This window comes from Monodon monoceros, unplaced genomic scaffold (genome assembly GCF_005190385.1).
Source record: "Monodon monoceros isolate NGI ecotype Baffin Bay Population unplaced genomic scaffold, NGI_Narwhal_1 Super_Scaffold_9, whole genome shotgun sequence".
Classification (NCBI taxonomy): Eukaryota; Metazoa; Chordata; class Mammalia; order Artiodactyla; family Monodontidae; genus Monodon; species Monodon monoceros.
Window position 1 is genome coordinate 42,365,504 of NW_021703786.1, and position 17,668 is coordinate 42,383,171.

At 45.0% G+C, this 17,668-nt stretch overlaps 1 protein-coding gene across 2 annotated transcripts in view; it reads right to left on the reverse strand.

Moving 5' to 3' along the window:
• The window catches only part of MYOCD (myocardin), a 91,001-nt gene that overhangs the window by 24,699 nt on the left and 48,634 nt on the right, over positions 1-17,668 (reverse strand). For both annotated transcript variants that reach the window (XM_029212101.1, XM_029212102.1), the window contains exons 5-7: positions 16,954-17,115; positions 3,715-3,887; positions 632-757 (exon numbers count right to left, since the gene is read on the reverse strand). In XM_029212101.1, the coding sequence (XP_029067934.1) occupies positions 632-757; positions 3,715-3,887; positions 16,954-17,115 (461 nt within the window). The remainder of the gene's footprint in view (positions 1-631; positions 758-3,714; positions 3,888-16,953; positions 17,116-17,668) is intronic.

Sequence of the window (17,668 nt, forward strand, 5' to 3'; positions counted from 1 at the left end):
CCGAAGTTATTTGGGATAAAACGAAGAAAGTCAAATGACTACCAGGCAGTTAACTGAGGAGAAAGTACTCTGTGAACCATTAGCTATAATCCTGAGAAACTTAAACCAAAACTATGTGATCGTGCTTGTAGTCATGTGTCTCTTGTGAGTGTAACCCTCTGCTTTGTCTTTATTTCCATAGGGAGACCGGCTTGAATGATATAGGGTTTGCTGTAGGCAAGCCCTTCAGGTTTGCTTCCCTTGCATAAAATGCAGCTGCCCTACACCTGTTTTACGCCACATACAAAGCCTGTGTGCGCTGCAGTCAGTTGTGTCTATCTCTAGGCTGAGCTGATGAAGCCTTTTAAGTCAGGAATAGGCTGGCTGAGCTGTGATCCCAAAGAAGGGCAAACATTGCCCAGCGGGGGTCTTCGTCTGCAGAGGAGACCCCTGCTGGGCAAGAGCATCTTGGTCCATATACACTGATGGCCCAGGTCTCAACTCCTGTCTTGCGATGCTCCCAGTGGATCGAACACGTCCGTGGGTCCCGTGTGACTCTCCTCCTGTTGACAGACCTAACTCAGGACTCCCTGCCCCGAGCTGGCCCTGTGAGGTGAGTGCTCAGACGGGCGTGGAGGCCGGCCCACCTTACCTTGACAGCAGCGTGTACAGGGACGGGGTTGCCCAGGGGGCCGAGCCCCTGCTTCCCCGGGTCTGACTGGTTGCCGGGCTGGGGGGCCGAGTCACTCCTTTCATTTTCTGAGCCAGAAATAAGATCCTAAAAATCCAAAGTTTAGCATTATTAGGATGCAGGAGTAAAGACTGTGTGACGTGGAAATGTTGCGGTAGAGCCTCCCACTCCCACCCCCGAGGTCTGCTGTGTTAATCCTAGCTTCTTATCTCAGGAACATCAGATTCTGTCCTCCAGCGGGAGGAGTCGTGTATATAATTTGTCATCCAGTTGAGGACACTTTTAAGAGAGAAAGCAGGCATGATTAATAATTATTCCAGCAGACAGGTATAGGACTGGCCCGTTCTAGGCAAACTGGGACATCTGGTCACCCTGGGTGAGGGTTCCACCTACCTGCGGCTAGGTCTACCTGTTGGAATTGACAGTGGGATTGAAAAAGAGAGGAAGTGGGAGAAGTGGGTGTAGGAGCTTTGGGGGAAAGTAGGACAACAAAAAAGTTAGATGAAACAGGGGTTAGCAGATGGAGGGAAAGTGTGTAGGTATGTGTATGTGTGTGTACGCATCTGGGTCTCTGTATTTGTGTGCATGTGTGTCTCTCTGTGTGTCTGTGTGTATGCCTGTGTAATGTATGTGTGCATATATATATGTATATGTATCCCTTTGCACGTGTGTCTGTGTGTATATGTAAGTGTGTGTGTGTGTGTGTGTGTGTGTATGTGTGTAGTATCAGGAAAACCTTTATGAGAGGCACGTTCCCGTATGCAGAGGACTCTGAAATGGACCAAGTGCCCTCTCTCTTTCCCCTACAATCCTAGGCCATGACTTTGAAAAAGGGGCAGGGGCTGCTCCACGATCTCCCCGAGCGGCTCAGCCCTTCCCTGAGCCCCAGCACCTATCAAAGGTCCGTAGCATCCCTTTCTCTCAGAGCCTGTGCCCTCATCTGTCACATGCGGTTGCTGGATGAATTGACATAAGATGATTTTTGCATTTTGCCTGGCATTGTTCAGTGTTTGTTCCCTTTTTGCCCCGCTCTGAGGGTTAAAAAGAAAAGAATGCGTCTTCTCCCCAAAGCATCTTTAAATCAGAAGCTGAGGAATTTACTGTCAGAGTAATAAGATACAAATGGTCTGATGTACTGTTTGATGTTATCAAAGAAGTTGGGCTGTAGAGACCAGCTGCGGGATGCAGGGGAAGGAAAAATGCTTTGATTATAAACTCTTGCACAATAAACGTACGGCTCTTTTGGCTCTGCTTTTTCTGTCTCCCGTCTCCCTCCTGTTCCACATTTCCTCCTGGGCAGCCTTGGCTTTGTTCTGATGGAGTGAAGAAGGGCCTGACAACGACCCGGTAACAGCACAGTTTCAGGAAACAGGGTGGTGGTAAATAATTCCTGAAACTGTCCCTGATTCCTGCATGCTTTACAGTGTAAAAAGGTTTTCAAATACACTATCTAATACGGTTTACAAAGTACAAACATCCAGCTATACAGTAAGTCCTGGGGATGTGATGTACAGCATGGTGACCATAGTTAGCAATACTGTAGTGTCTCTCTGGAAGTTGCGGAGAGTAGATTTTACAAGACTCTCATCACGAGAAAGAAAATTTGTAACCATGTGTGGAGACGGATGTGAACTAGACTTACCCTGGTGATCATTTCACAATACATACAATGATATATTGTATCTATCGTACGTATTGTGAAATACATGTGTATTTAACGGCACACGTGTATATGTACCATAGATACGATATCAAGCAATTATTTTGTACACCTGATATTGTATACATTGTATACATTGTGTATTTCGCTATATATACAATATCAAACAATTATGTTGTACACCTGAAACTAATATAATGGTATCCGTCAATTATACCTCAATTTAAAAAATTAGAAGTACATACAGATATAAAATATCCATATATAATAAAAATGAGATATCTCTATATAATTAAAATATATAAAATAATATCTGTTAATAAAATATACATCATATATATAAAATATCTGATTTCAAGTCATCGAATAATTCCTGTGAGGCCAAGAGGAGTAAACGCTTCCTGAAGGGTAGGGGCTGAGGTCGGAGGGTTCTCTCCAGAGCCAGGATGTGGTGGAAGATTCACATCTCGTGGTCCCACGAGTGCAATCCCTCCCCCTCCTGTGTGGGCCTCACACTCATCTCCTCTGGGGGCTCTGGGAATACCATCCTGCCAGGCCAAGGAAAGGTCCCAGCAAGCCTGGGTGTGGCTTATAGAGGGGGAGCTCCAGGTGTTAGTGGGGGGCCCTGCATGCTCCTGGGGCCACACAGCTACTCAGCCTCACTTCCTTCTCTGTGACATCTAACAGAAAACGCTTGCAAGGTGCCTAGCACTGGCCCTGGTATACAGTGGGCGCTTAATAATGGCAGTAGATGTTGTTAGTTATCATTATACTGCTCCTTATAAATGTGCTTTTAACAGCATGTGCAATATCCATTTCTCACATCTAGACAATCTGTGGATTTGTCCATAAAAAGGGGAATGCTATGTTTGGGTTGGGGCTGGAAGTGGTCCTTGCTCCAGGGGTTCGGTAGGTAGACGCCTGCTAAGGGTAGAACTGGCTCGGGGCTCCAGCTTTGTAGCCAATCAGCGCCTTCTGCTTCCCGCTCCCCAGGGTCCTACGGTGGTAACTCAGTGCCTGGAAAGACCGTGGGCTTTGAAACCAGTCCTGCTGAGGCCCTTTCTCTCCAGGAGACTGTTGGTTGGTCATCTCATCTTGGAGAGCCTCATTTCTACCTTGTCTCTAAAAGTGGAGATAAAAGAGATCTACTTGACAGAGTAGATACTGAAAACATAAGTCAAAAGGTCATATTTCTGGGGATTCTCTTTCGGTGCTATCTGGAAGCTTTTGCCCTTACACACAGACCCCTGGACCGAACAGGGTGAGAAGAAGCATCAAGATGACGTGCCATGAAGAGACATCTCTGGGGTCTCTAAGCAAAACCACCTCAGCACTGCTGATTTCAAGACTGAAGAGGTGACAGGCTGAGATGTGGTTTGTTTACCTGGGTTTTCCCCCGAGGACCCGCCAAAGGGGTCTCTGTAGCTTTCATGTCTGGGGGGGATCCTGCTGAGCCCTGGAGGTCTTCACCTCGAGTCTGATCCGGAGAAAGCCCATCGCTGCTGTCCTCCTCAAAGGCAAAGGCATCCGCTGATTTGGAAAAACTCACCTGGTTACCTGAGGGAGTGAAAGCCAAGAAGAACTGGGTCAGTGGCAGTGCTTCAGTGTGCCAGCCCTTTTAGGAGCAGTTACCTACCTCCTTAGATGTTTCCAGTTCAAGGTAGGAGTGGAGATATATTTAAAATGACTTGCTTTCCCCTCTATTTACTCCATACAGGGGAACTTGTGTTTATAAAAGTGACACGTTTGACAGGGACGAATGAGTGACATATTAAAGGTCTATCATCTTTATTAAACTTCATTTTCAGATCGATCCATTCCTGCACCTTCTGTATGTGAGCCCCCATCTTTCTGAAGCTAAATCGGGGAAGATGAAGGAAAGAACAGGGGCCATCGGGTGCAGGAGGAGAAGGTCCCTGTCTCCCTGGGGCTTTACGACGAGAGGTGAAACTGAAATGACAGGGGGCCATCTGCATCGTGTTCAAACATAAAGCGGGGCAACTGGCACAAAATGTTTCGCAAACTTTGCTATTAAGGAGAAGCCAGGGAGCTCCTAAGTTTAAATTCCTAAGTGTCAGAAGAGCTAATGTCACCAGAATGTCCCAAAGCCCCACTCAACGAACGCATATCTGTTTATAAAAGCCATAACTGTGTCTCAGAAACTGGAGCGCGATCTTTATTTATTTTTATTATTTGGATTTTGCTGTTATTCCTCTCATCTTTGTCTCTATTTTGGAAATCCCCAGCGAATCACACGTGCTCAGATTCTTCCCCAGCAGCCTGCGTGGTCTTGGGAGGGAAACCCAGACACTGGCTTGGGGAGTGGGGTTACCAGACCAGGTGGGACTATCGTGACATCCTTATATGTCCCTTATGTGGTTTTTTTTTTTTATCATTTTGATCATTTATAGTACTGTGATTTTATTTATTTATTTATTCATTTATTTTTGGCTGCGTTGGGTCTTCACTGCTGCACGCGGGCTTTCTCTAGTTGCGGCGAGCGGAGGCTACTCTTTGTCGCGGTGTGCAGGCTTCTCACTGCAGTGGCTTCTTTTGTTGCAGAGCACAGGCTCTAGGCACGCGGGCTTCAGTAGTTGTGGCACGTGGGCTCAGTAGTTGTGGTTCGTGGGCTCCAGAGTGCAGGCTCAGTAGCTGTGGCGCACGGGTTTAGCTGCTCCGTGGCATGTGGGATCTTCCCGGACCAGGGCTCGAACCTGTGTCCCCTGCATTGGCAGGTGGATTCTTAACCACTGTGCCTCCAGAGAAGTCCCTCCCTTACGTTTTTTAATTGCCAAATCTCCTCTGGCTTATTATCCAAATGCACAGTACAAAATGTGCTGAGGCTACACAGCTCTTATGACCCTCTTGCAGGCACAGCTCTTCGAAAGGAGTTTATGTATTATCAGCAAGGTTTCCAGCCCGGTATCCTGCAGTTACACTGACAAGAACTTTTGACTCAGGCTTGGGGCAGATAAGAGAGAGGCGCTCTCACTGTGGAGACTGGAGAGGCAGCAAGGAGCTGGAAGTAATGGAATGAATGTGGTTTGGGGCTTGTCATCACCACCACTGCTGGCATCTGTCATGGACCCTCACTCAGGCACGCAAGTGTCAAATCAGGAGAGAGGCCGGACGAGGACAGGGCAGGTGGGAACTCCAGTCACTGGCCCGCTGGGCAGCCTGCTAACCTGGAAAGGCTTGGGGACCAGCGTTGCTGCTCCTTGGTTTCAAGGATTCTTTATAAAAGTCATTATTACTTTTCTGTGATTATAGAAGTAATGCTTACTTATAAAAATTCATACCATATGAAATGTACATAACAAGGTACATAACAATCCCACTTCCGTTAATGATTTATTCCCTCTTCTAGACTTAATTCTATCCATACAGCAAGACACGCCCATATTGAAAAAGCATTTCAAACAGACAGGACTGAGTGAAAGATACTGTACTGAAACTTGCTTTTTTCACCCTACAGTGTATCTTGGAGATCTTTACATGTGAACGCATAGAGATCTTCTGCAATATTTTGGTAACAGCTACACAATATTTCATTGTATGAATGGGAACTTTCGTTTTCCAACTTTTATTTCCCAAGGGGCCCTTATCTTTAACTATAAAAATTTTGAAATAATAGAAAAGTACAGAGAATAATATAAAACGTGAATCACCTGAAATAAATATATGTCAGTATTCTCCTATATTTGCATCAGAAACCTATTCATTTTCTAACAGAAAGGGCTTTCATCGGGTATTTGACAAATGTCAACTTTTTCTTTGCAATCAGGAGTCACTCTTCTCTCCCATCTGGTCTCGCCCACCTCCCTCCCTCTCTATTTTAAGGTCCAGAGCTAGCTCACATCCTTCCCTTCTTTTCTTACGGCAACCCACCCCCCCACCCCCACCCCCCACCCCCCCCCCCCCCCCCCCCCGCCCGGGGCTCTGCAAAGAAGCCTCCTCTGTCATTTTCACACAATGTGAAGGAATTTATATACCATTTTCCCTTTCTCCAGGGGATCATGTGCCTGCGATCTTCCCAGGAAGGTCCTTCCAGGAGCCTCCATGAATACGCTTCCATTGTAAACTCAACCTGTCAATTTCTTTACTTTAGAAACCACGTTTTCATTGAAATTTCAAGTCCCACTTCTAGTTGTGGAATTAAAGGCTTTGTCCCTGTTGAAAAGATGACATGTATTATTCAGGGCCAGGTGGGCATGGGATTTGGTGGGGGGGGAGTGGGTGTTAAGCCCTCCCCACCTCAGAAGCCACAGCATTTCATTGGGATTTACTTGGCGTAGACCGTGAGGCAAGACCAACTCAGAGAGCCCTGCGTGTGACCCCACCAGCCCCTGGGGGCAGCCAGCCTGCCCTGCCCAACAGGACCCGCCATGGGAGAGCACCTCCACCCGCATCAAGGATCATGTCCCAAACGCGTGCAAATGAGAGGGAATTAACCAAACGGCAAAGTGGTCCAAGCGTTCTAACATGCACGGAAATGTTACAAGAAGGGCGGGGATGGGAGAAAGAGAGAAAATTTCTCTCTTAATCCCCCAACTATCCCCCTTCAATAGTTTCAAGGGGAAAGATAACAAATGATAAAAACAGTGGTTTCCATCAGCAGTTCCCTTAGCAGTGGCAGCAGTAACAGAAACAATCAACTTGTGTTAGGCCTTAGAACGGTCCAGGAAGTCAGAGGAAGGACCACATTCTCTCATCTCTGTTTTGCAGACGAAGACATTGCAAGATCCAGGTCCCCCAGTTCTTGAGAGACCGAGCTAAGACACAGGCCCAGCCTTTGTATGCTCAGAGCCTCCAGCAGACGGGGAGGCAAAATCAATTTCCCTCCCGGGAGGTCAACAGATATATGTTGTTTAGGGAACATCGCAAGACCCACTGGGTTGGTGGCAGTGGGGAGGGGTAGCGTAGAAATCGGCCAACGTCCATTTCTTTTTCGGCACACACGTACTAAGGACAGCTCCATCCTCCACAACATCTTTTACTCGAGTTTTTGAGATCTGAAGGACTTAACGTGACATCTTGACTGTGAGAAGAGAGAAGGCAGACGATCACTTCGATCTCATTGCCACTGTCTCAGAAAAGGGACTGGGAGGATTGTGAAGCCCTGTTGTTGTGGCCATAAATCAGCGCGTCCTTTTCACTTTGGCACCTGCCTGGAATGATGTGGAAACGTCTAGAAGTAGAGTGTTTGGAAGAAAGGAGTTGGTAACCAGTCCCATTTTCCCCAGAATTGGATGGAACATTCCTCAACTATTTTGTTCACTTCCAGCCTTCCCACTCAGAGAGGAGTAGAGAGAAGCAGAAGTATAATCAGATACAGTATGGTGAAGATATGGAAACCACGAGAAGGATGCTATCCGTCTATCTGCACGGGACATAACCGGAGAGCCTGTCAAGGACTAGACTGCCTGGTGAGTGCTGTTGCTGGCTAGCAGACAAAGGGGATGGAGATGTGGGTCGTCCAGGCAGACTCACTCCCAGACGAGGTGGGATGGAGCTGAGCCTGAAATGACGGTGGACAGGATGACAGAAAAGGGGAAGGCACCTGGCAAGAGTTGCGGGGCGCAGAAGGGAAGTTACAGGGTGGTGATGAGCAGAGTTGGTGTGGGAAGGATGAAGAAGTAACTCTCCCAGCCACCGGAGTGGATTATTTTAGGATCCAGTTCCTGGAGACACACAGCTTCGAGGAGTCTACTTTACAAGTGACATCAATCATTTAAAAAGGTTCCTCTGCTTAAGTCAAGGAAGAAGCCATGAGTACGTGCAACTGTATACACGAAGAAGCCATGAGTACATGCAACCCCATACATGAAGAAGCCATGAATACATGCAACCACGTACAGGGTAGTTGTTCACACCTGAATGAACAAACACAGCGTGAAGACCAAGGCCCCTAAAATGACTCCCATCTAGTTTCTAAAAAGCATGTTGTACCAGGTCAGAATAAGCCGACAGACACACTGAGGACCACTCAGAGGCTGTCCACACTCAGAGAGCCGACCACGGGGGGCCCTGCCAGTCCCCCAGCACCACAAAGGGCTTGGATCTCTGACTGCGAGGCCAGAAGGCGAGCGACAGAGCAGACAGATGAGCCCACACTAGGCTCAGCCCCTGCTGATGGGAATGGTGACAGCAAGAGGCCCCCGAGAGCGTGGCAGTGACTTCCTTTGGAGCTGAGGTACGTGGTGTTCAGTGTGGTCAGTGTGGGCCAGACAGGTTGGTTTGTTTCTTGGTTCTACCCCTTCGGTGGTGGAGTGACTGTTGATGAATTACTCAACTTCTTAGAGCCTCAATTTCCCCATCTATCAAATGGGCAACATCATCATAGTCACCTCTCGGGGTTTTGAGGATTAAAATAACGCATGTAAAAGCACTGCGCTTTACATGTTTTACATGTTATTCACATGGTCCCTGACGCACACGTGTCGTCATTTCTAGCTGCCGTTGTTGTTATTATTGTTTTTGGTAGCAGTGTCTGCTTGTCCCAAGTTCACCACGATCAAAAATAAAACAAAGTGGGGCTTCCCTGGTGGCGCAGTGGTTGAGAGTCTGCCTGCCGATGCAGGGGACACGGGTTCGTGCCCCGGTCCGGGAAGATCCCACATGCCGCGGAGCGGCTGGGCCCGTGAGCCATGGCCGCTGAGCCTGCGCGTCCGGAGCCTGTGCTCCGCAACGGGGGAGGCCACAGCAGTGAGAGGCCCGCGTACCGCAAAAAAAAAATAAATAAAAAAAAAAATAAAACAAAGACCACCCAAGAGGCAATTTATCCTGTGGTCAGCTTTGCAAAGGTCAGCCCAACTCCGGAGCCAGAAACACTGAGAGGTTCCTCCCGGGAAAGCAAAGACAGACCTTCCCCAGAGCAGGAGGAGTGTCACAGGAAAGGCTGCGCGCTCCCCCCCCCTCGGTGGAGAGGGACGAAGGTCACCTTATCTGGCTGCTTCAGGAACAAGCAAAGTCTGTCGGCTCCGTGCTGTGACCCTGGGCCCCTGCTCCAATCCCCCACGGCGGGCGCGGGGCTCACTGGCCGCTGCGGGAGAGTAGGGCGCTGGCTGTTGTCCCTGGAGACACGTCAGGCGCTGTGATGACAAGGACCTGCTTCTGGAAGCCCTGACTCACCCCCAGGCTATGCCCACGGGGCTGTCTCTGGGCACCGGCCCCTTGGGGATCCCGGCCTGGAGACTCGGCGCCTTCCCCCCTCTTTCTCGGAAGTGATTGGATGAATGAGTCAGTTGGACTTTCCTCTGCATAAACATTTAAAATTCCAAGATGAAAATGCGATCGCTAGAGTCCTGGTTACCTTTCCGCCGGGACCCACACCAGGGGCTGGAAAGCATGGGGTGGGAATGTGAGAACAAACTTCGCTCGCTTATCTGTTTGCAAGCCTGAGCGGTGCTCGCATGACAGCTACTTTAATTCATGATCAGACTTCCTAATGTCCTCCTGGAAGAGACTGAAGCCAAATTCACTTCCTAAGGGAGGAGGTGGTCAGGTGACAGTAGCTACAGTTTAAGAGTGGCTCTTGTCTAAAGAGATTTCAGTACACTGAAGATACCATAGTCCGGAGGACATGGATTATGTTGTCCAACAAAGACCGAACCTACTGCCCTTGCAGGGGATCAGATGCCTTTAGGATGGAAATAGATGAAAGTGGAATTTTGGAGGAACAAGCATTCTTTTTCCTCAGATCCCAGGCACTTTAGAAATTGGCTTTAAGTCTCTAGATAGACCCTGATGCTAGGAACACATGAGTTGTGAAAAACAATTCAGCTGCATAAACACTTGTCCTGTAACAGCTTTCGAGGCTAATTCTCCAGGAACAAATTCTTAGGTGGGCAAAGATACATTAGCACTGTCTCAGAACACCCTAACTTTCCTCCCTGTCACTGCCCCCCTCAAAGCTACTGGCTTTCTACTTCTCTTTTCCCACCCCCTTTCCAGAACCTTCCTCAGAAAAGTATTTATCACGTATGCCTCCGTGTGTTTCTTTGCCCCAAGGATTATTCACGCTTTGGAAATAATTTCTCATTATGGAATGACAGATTTTGTCCACGAGAAAGTTATGCCAAAGCAAACGACGCTACCATCTGCCTTAGGGCCATGGTTATTGTCTATTTGTCTTAAAAATGCATGATCGGAGAGTGGTCAGACTTCCAGAGTCTCTGAAGAATGACTGGATACTTAGTAAACAAGAATTTTTGCTCTGTTTAGTTATAAAGTCTGAGCCTTGGGCTTGCAGGTGAGCGAAGACTAGCGTAGGATCCTTTAGAAAAATGTACATGACGCTTGTAAATGGATGATTTCTGGGCCATCCCTGGCGGACAGAAACGTTGCTTTCCTGTGTCGAAGGGTTACGGTGATAAAAAGAACTGCTTTATCTTGGATAATGGCGCTGTATACTCTGAATCACAGGTTCAATTAAAAAAAAAAAAAAAAAAGAGCTGAAAAGCAGACTCAGGCATTCAGGTGGGAAGCCTGGCTCAGTTCAAGAAAAAGAGGAGGACACTTCAGGGGGAGGAGCTTGTTCACTAGAGCAGGATGCCGGGACCCTTCCACTGTTTGAAGAGTTGGGAAAGCCAGCTGCGGTTCTCTTTTACCCAAGCAGAAGCCAGCTTCCTTGGTACCTAAGGGATGCTTCCTGGCAAGTTAAGAAGACACCCGGATGACCAGAGAGAGGATTAACAAGCTTGGAGTAGGGCTCTCAAAACTGAGGGATGCTAAGTGACAACGACCACGTGTAAGCAGAACAAAGCCAGGCTCAACTCCAGTGTACAGTTTCTGTTCTCGTAAATCATCACTCTCACATAATGTTATACTTGTTGTATTTGCAGCTCTGGCCTGAGAGAGAGTAGCTGTTAGAGGTTTTCTAAGAAGGAGAAACAGGGAAACAGGTGTATGTTCTGAGATGTAGCCACGAGGCGCCCCAAGCCTCCTTTTGTGTCAGTAAAATCACAAGGCCCCCTCTTCATCCACATTGTGTCACTCTGGTCACACAAGCCTATGTTTCCTCCCCAGGGAATCTGTAAAATTCTACCTGACTCAGAAAATAAACTTGCAGGCTGGAAGACGGATGGCTAGCTGGCACCACAGAAAGGAGAGGAAAGTTTTGGGGGAAACGATTTGCTACAGTCATTCAGCTGATGCAAGAGGTGGGACATCTGGGAAGGAGAAGAAAAATCCCAGAGTAGGGGCTGGTTCCCTGTCTTACAGTATACTTCCCTCCCTGCACTGAGAGAGGTTCTGGATTATTGTATGTTTGGGATGGAGAAGGTCTTGAATAAAACCGGGAGGGAGGGAGACAATGAGTGTCTCGCTCAGGGCTTGGCAGAAACACAGACGCACAGCTGCAGAGGGAGCTGGAAAATGTAAACACATCTGGAAAGGCACGTGCACAGAGGAGGAAAAATACACAGATGCCAGGAGAAGGATACACAGAAAACCACAGCCCTGAGTCACCACTTCACCGAGGGTGGACGATGTGACCCCAAGAAGTGACAGATAGGTGAGGGGTCGGTATCATCACCACCACTGGAAGGGCTACTCAGAGCGCTGTCTCTACAACTGGTCGCTGAGCAACTCCCTCTGCCTCTATGACACTTCATAGGATGCCACGGCCTTGCCCATAGGAATTCACGCACATTGAAAGATTACCGCTAGAGAGCCTGAGGCACGGACGTTCCCTGGATGAGGTCAACCTATATCCTCCACCTCTTTCGCTAGCTATGCCTTCTCTTTATTCTTCACAGATCCCTGCCTCTGTCTTACATATTCCTACATGAGAGCCCCCTAGCCCTCTTTGCTTCTTATACATCCTTCATACCCCCAGCTCCCCCTTCACACCCCGTCTACTGGGCACTCCTGATTCTCTGTACCCTGCGCAGCTTCTATTTTTACAGCATCTATCACCTTTTATTAGGATATATAATTATTTATGGGTTTTGTGTGTTGTCTGTGTCTCCTGCACTATAATATAAGCTCTGTTAGAGCGGAAATTTTGGTACGTTTGTCTAGTGTCTGACACATAGAAGATGCTCCATAAATATTAAATGAAGAACTAAATAAATGAAAGGGCAATCTTATCGAGTCCATCCGTTTAAATTACCGTACACACTAAAGTCTCCCAAGTCTACAGCTCTAGGCCAATACTTTCTTCTGAAGGGTAGTCGGATGGAATCTACTGCTTACTGAATCCCTGCCCTCGGAGTTCCTGCAGACCTATCGGCTGCAACAGTTGAAACGGGAATTCATCATCTCTCCCCGGATCTGCTCCTCCACTCTTGATACATGGCTGCCATTTACTCAGCTGACCAAGAGGGAAACCTCACTGTCATCTCTGACTCTTCCTTTTGTTCACATCGACATATGCTACCGGTCATCTAATGATGCAATGTCAGTTACCTCTCAGATGCTCTTTTTTTTGTACCCGCAGCACGACTCTTGTTCAGACTCTTAACTAAAAGCTGTTCATCAGATTTTATGTGCCCCCTTCCGAAGTGCAGAGATATTGCTGTGAAATCGCTGTTCAGCCAGGGAACACCACCCCTGCCAGCCGTGTGTACTGTTTTCACAGTGGGATGTGAGTGGAAGCGATGTGTGCATCTCCAGGTTGAGCCTTTTTAAACGTGTGGGTGGACCTTTTCATTCTTTCTTTCCTCTTCACCAGCTAGATCCAGAGGATGATGAGACTGTAGGGCACAGGTTGGCAAAATTAGGGCCTGTGAGCCTGCTGTCTGTTTTTGTAAATAAAGTTTTATTGGAACACAGCCATGGCCACTTGTTTACATATTGCTTATGGCTCCTTTCCCACTACAGCAGCTGAGATGAGTAGCTGTGACAGCTGAGAGACCTCAGCTTATTCTTTAAGAAAAAGTTTGCCACCCTGGCTCTGGGGGATGGTGGAGCAGCAAGACCAAAGGAGCTTGAGTGCCTGAAGGGTTTGCTGTCGAGGAAAACCCTCTCTGGACTGTTTATGAACAAGAAATAAACGTCTATTGGTAAGCAGCTGAAATTTTGTGGTTTGTTTAGCAGCCTCTGTTATCCCAACTAACAACAAAAGAGATGTAAAGTCTCAAACAAAATACTAGCAACTTCTAGGGAAAAAATCCAAGGAGGATTTATTTCCAGAAATGCAAGGGTGATTAGGAAAGACAGCAATACCACATTGCTAGATCAAAGAAAGAAGCCCATATGATCACCTTTTCATGCGTGTTGAAAGCATTTAGAAAACTCAGCATCCATCTTGCAAGCTATTCTTAGTGGAACAGAATAGAGAAACACTTCCTTAGAATATCTACCTCCAGCACAAGTTAGTGTCATATTTAGAGGTGAATGACCAGAGGAATTCCCACTGAAGACTGAATCAACAAATGTTATCATTGGGCTTCCCTCGTTGCGCAGTGGTTAAGAATCTGCCTGCCAATGCAGGGGACACGGGTTTGAGCCCTGGTCTGGGAAGATCCCATGTGCCACAGAGCAACTAAGCCCGTGTGCCACAACTACTGAAGTCTGCGTGCCTAGAGCCTGTGCTCCACAACAAGAGAAGCCACTGCAATGAGAAGCCCACACACCGCAACGAAGAGTAGCCCCCGCTCTCCACAAACAGAGAAAAGCCTGTGTGCAGCAACGAAGACCCAACGCAGCCAAAAAAAAACAAAAAAATGTTATCATCAACATAACAAATATATAACATTATATAATATTGCTTTTGAAGCACTGGCAATGTACCAATAATAATAATTGTCTACTATGTAATATAGCAATAATTGTTAAATTATATAATGAAATATTGCATAATGCAAAATAATATAAATTATATGTGCTTTATATAATTCATACATATAATTTTATATGTAAGATATATATCTACGTGATATAAATATTTTATATATGATAAAATATATATAATTAGATTTGTATAGTATATTATACTATTATAACATATCATTTACAAATAAATGTAATGTAATCATTTACATTACATTACATTAATAATAATTTACATTACATTAATAATTGATATTAATACATTAATATTTTATTATAATTATATATAATTATAATAAAATTATATTTTTATTATAATAAAATTATATTATATATAATTATAATTTTATTAATACATTAATAAAATAATTTTTATTAATACATTAATAAAAATTTACATTAAATTAATAAATGTAATATTTAATATATAATATTTAATACTATAAATAAGATTTAATTTATAAATAAAATACATAAAATTATATTGAATTTATATTATGAATATACTACATGTAACTTTTAAAATGATGTTAATTGTGTAATTTATTAATAATTCCATGATGTTGCTTTTCAACAACCAGCCAGTGCTTCAAGGCAGAAAGAAAAAACAAACAGGAGGCACATCTTCATTATTTGTAGATGATGTGATTGCCCATGCAAACAATTAAAGATAAAATGAGATACTATCGGAACAATTAAGAAAATCTTCAAAGATGCCCAGTTACAAAATAAATGTGCAAAATTAAGAGGTTTCCAATATGTAAGTAATAACTGATGTGAATTTATTTGGAAAAACCTTACCAAGGGAAATAAAAGAAGACTCGTAGAGGTGAAAAGAGATACTATCTTTCTGCCTCAGAAGAATTAATATATTTTAAACCTATGAATTCACCATAAACTAACCTATAAATTCACTGCAATCCCAAACAAAATTCTAATAGGACTGGAGTTGGAATATAATAAACTGATTCTAAATTTCACCCACCATATACTTGTGAGAGTAGCCAAGAAACATTAGAAAAATCAGACCAATGTAAAGAAACTTGTGAAGACAGATATTAAGACAAATTATAAAATACACCATTAAAATTGTGCAAAAAGGAGAATTAGACCTGTCTGTCGAACCGTGCACTGAAATAATTTAATATGCAGTAAAGACTGAAATATAAAAATGAAGTATACACATGTTAGAAGACAGTATAGGTGAATAACTCTATTCTTGAGGTAGGAAGTGTTTTTGATAAGCAACAACAAATTCAGAAACTACAAATAAAAGATTAAGAGATTGCACGATACAGAAATTTAAAACTGCTATAGGTGAAATACGCTACACACAAAATCAAAAGGCAAAGGACAGAAACGAACAAACAAAAAAAGCCAACAATAAAAGGCAAACGACATGCTGGTAAAAGGATGTGTAATACCTGTGACAGATGGAGGATTAGCTTTTTTTTTTTTCTTTTCAATATATATAAATGGCTTTTATAGTGAGGGAAGAAAATGCCCAGTAGAAAAAAGGAATAGCCACGAGTTGCCAATGACACAAGATCCCATGGAAAAACATCATCTCTCTATAAACCAAAGAAGGCGATTTAAAATGAGATATTTTGCCTATCGTATAAAAATCCAAGATAAATTTGCATGCATGGAATAAATATAATGTTTCAATAAATGATAAGAGATACGCGATAGAGATCTTTTCTGTCCTAGATCTCATCAAAGTAAAGACGGGGATGGTGCACTGTTGACTGGGCTAGTCCAAGTTCAAAGGTACAGGATATTTAGTGTGGACAGAGAGAGTAAAGAAGACAGAAAACCACGGTGGGATATTTAATGGGCAGCGATGAGGATACTGTCTCCCCTAGAGTTGATTCTTCCATATTTACAGGTTCCAAATACAAAATTCATGTGGCTGGCCTCTGACTGGTTGGCTGCAAGATTTTAGAATGTGGATAAGTTTAACAATGAACTTAGCATTTAATAAAACATCTTTATGCATAATATTGGACAATGTGTCAAAACATGTAAATGTGCATTGCTTGTTATATATCAGTAATTCTTAGAGCTTTTGTAGGCTTCATTGGAAGAGTGTAATTTGCCCGTGGGAATGCCAGGATTCCCTTTCTTCCTTCTACCATGGTTTTCCCAGATTCCACCTCAACACCTCTGTGAATGAATTCAGGACCCTCCAGCCGTTTGGATCCACGTGGCTTCAACTGTTCCAAAGGTCTACAAAATGATTTTACGTAGCTGATGAGAGAATTAACGTTTGTGTCTCCTCTTTCAGTATCTGTACTTCAACCGTGTAGCACACATGTGTGTTGTCAAAGAGTTTTCACGTGCTTAAAGAACTGAACCTCACTCCCAAGAGCCGATGAGTTGGGCTGGTTGGGTATTCATCTTGGAGGAGTGAAGGGACCTGGGGAAGCCCCAAGCCACAGCACCCGAACTGGGCTTGGCGTCCAGGTCTTCCCCTTCAGGTCCAGCGCTCTTCCCACTCTGCCAGTCTACACCCCTTTAAAAGAGGAAGGGCGGAGAGCGCCATGACCCCAAAGTGATGGAACCTTGCAGGGAAGATGTTTTGAGGTTTAAAATCAAGTCAGCTCCCCGACCTGCTTGACCAGAACCAGACGGGTCTGTGTTAACCTGACTTTGGAGGCTGAGCGGGTTTCAGTTTCTTCCTCACTCCCCGGACCTCTGGTTATGGGGAACACTCTGGAACAGCGACCCATGGATTGACTCTTGTCTAGTGAGAGGTCTTCACCCCCAGGGCCCCAGCATTTCAGAGCCACGTCTGCCCTCAGACCTCAGCACGGAGGGAAGCGTGCCATTCATTTGTGCTACCTACCTTTTATGGCCTCTTTCACAGCAGAATCCACAGGGAGTATGTTCTTCTCCACCAGCTCCAGGGGCCCCGGCCGGAGAGCGATTTTTTCATTGAGGTCATCTGCAAGTCGGGCTCTTTTCAGCTTCATCTGAGCAGTTGGAACGGATCTCTCTGCAGTGGAGCCTAAGGGGTTAAAATCAAAAGGGTCAGCTCTAGAATTCGATGTTATTTTTGTGGGGTTTTTTTTTTTTTTGCTTTTGTAACCCAAACACTCTGACACATTGTACTCCACCATCCTAATAATTTTTCAATGCAATCATCCTCATTTCACATGGATTAGCAGCGAAGACTAGACACTTCCAAATAAAGGCAAATAGAGAAGCACAGAAGAGTTAGAGAAACTTGCTTTGTGAGGATTTGGGGGAAAAAAAAATGTGCAATTTGGCGATTCTGTAAGTAAGTAGTCCACGGGGCCTGTATTTCTTGCTGACACTAAACTACAGCATTTGCATGCAAAGCCTGTCTACATATTGCCCGGCCCAGGCTGAGCTGGCAGTAAATATTATCTATTATTATAATTAATTGTAGTAGCGTGACTTCTCAAGAGTTTTAGACTTGTTGAGGTCGTGATACTAACTGATTCAAATGTCCAGGTCCAGTTGTAAAAGAAAAACAATTTTGGGGGGGGGAATATTTAATTAAACAGAGATTTTTTTTTTTTTTTTTTTTTTTTTTT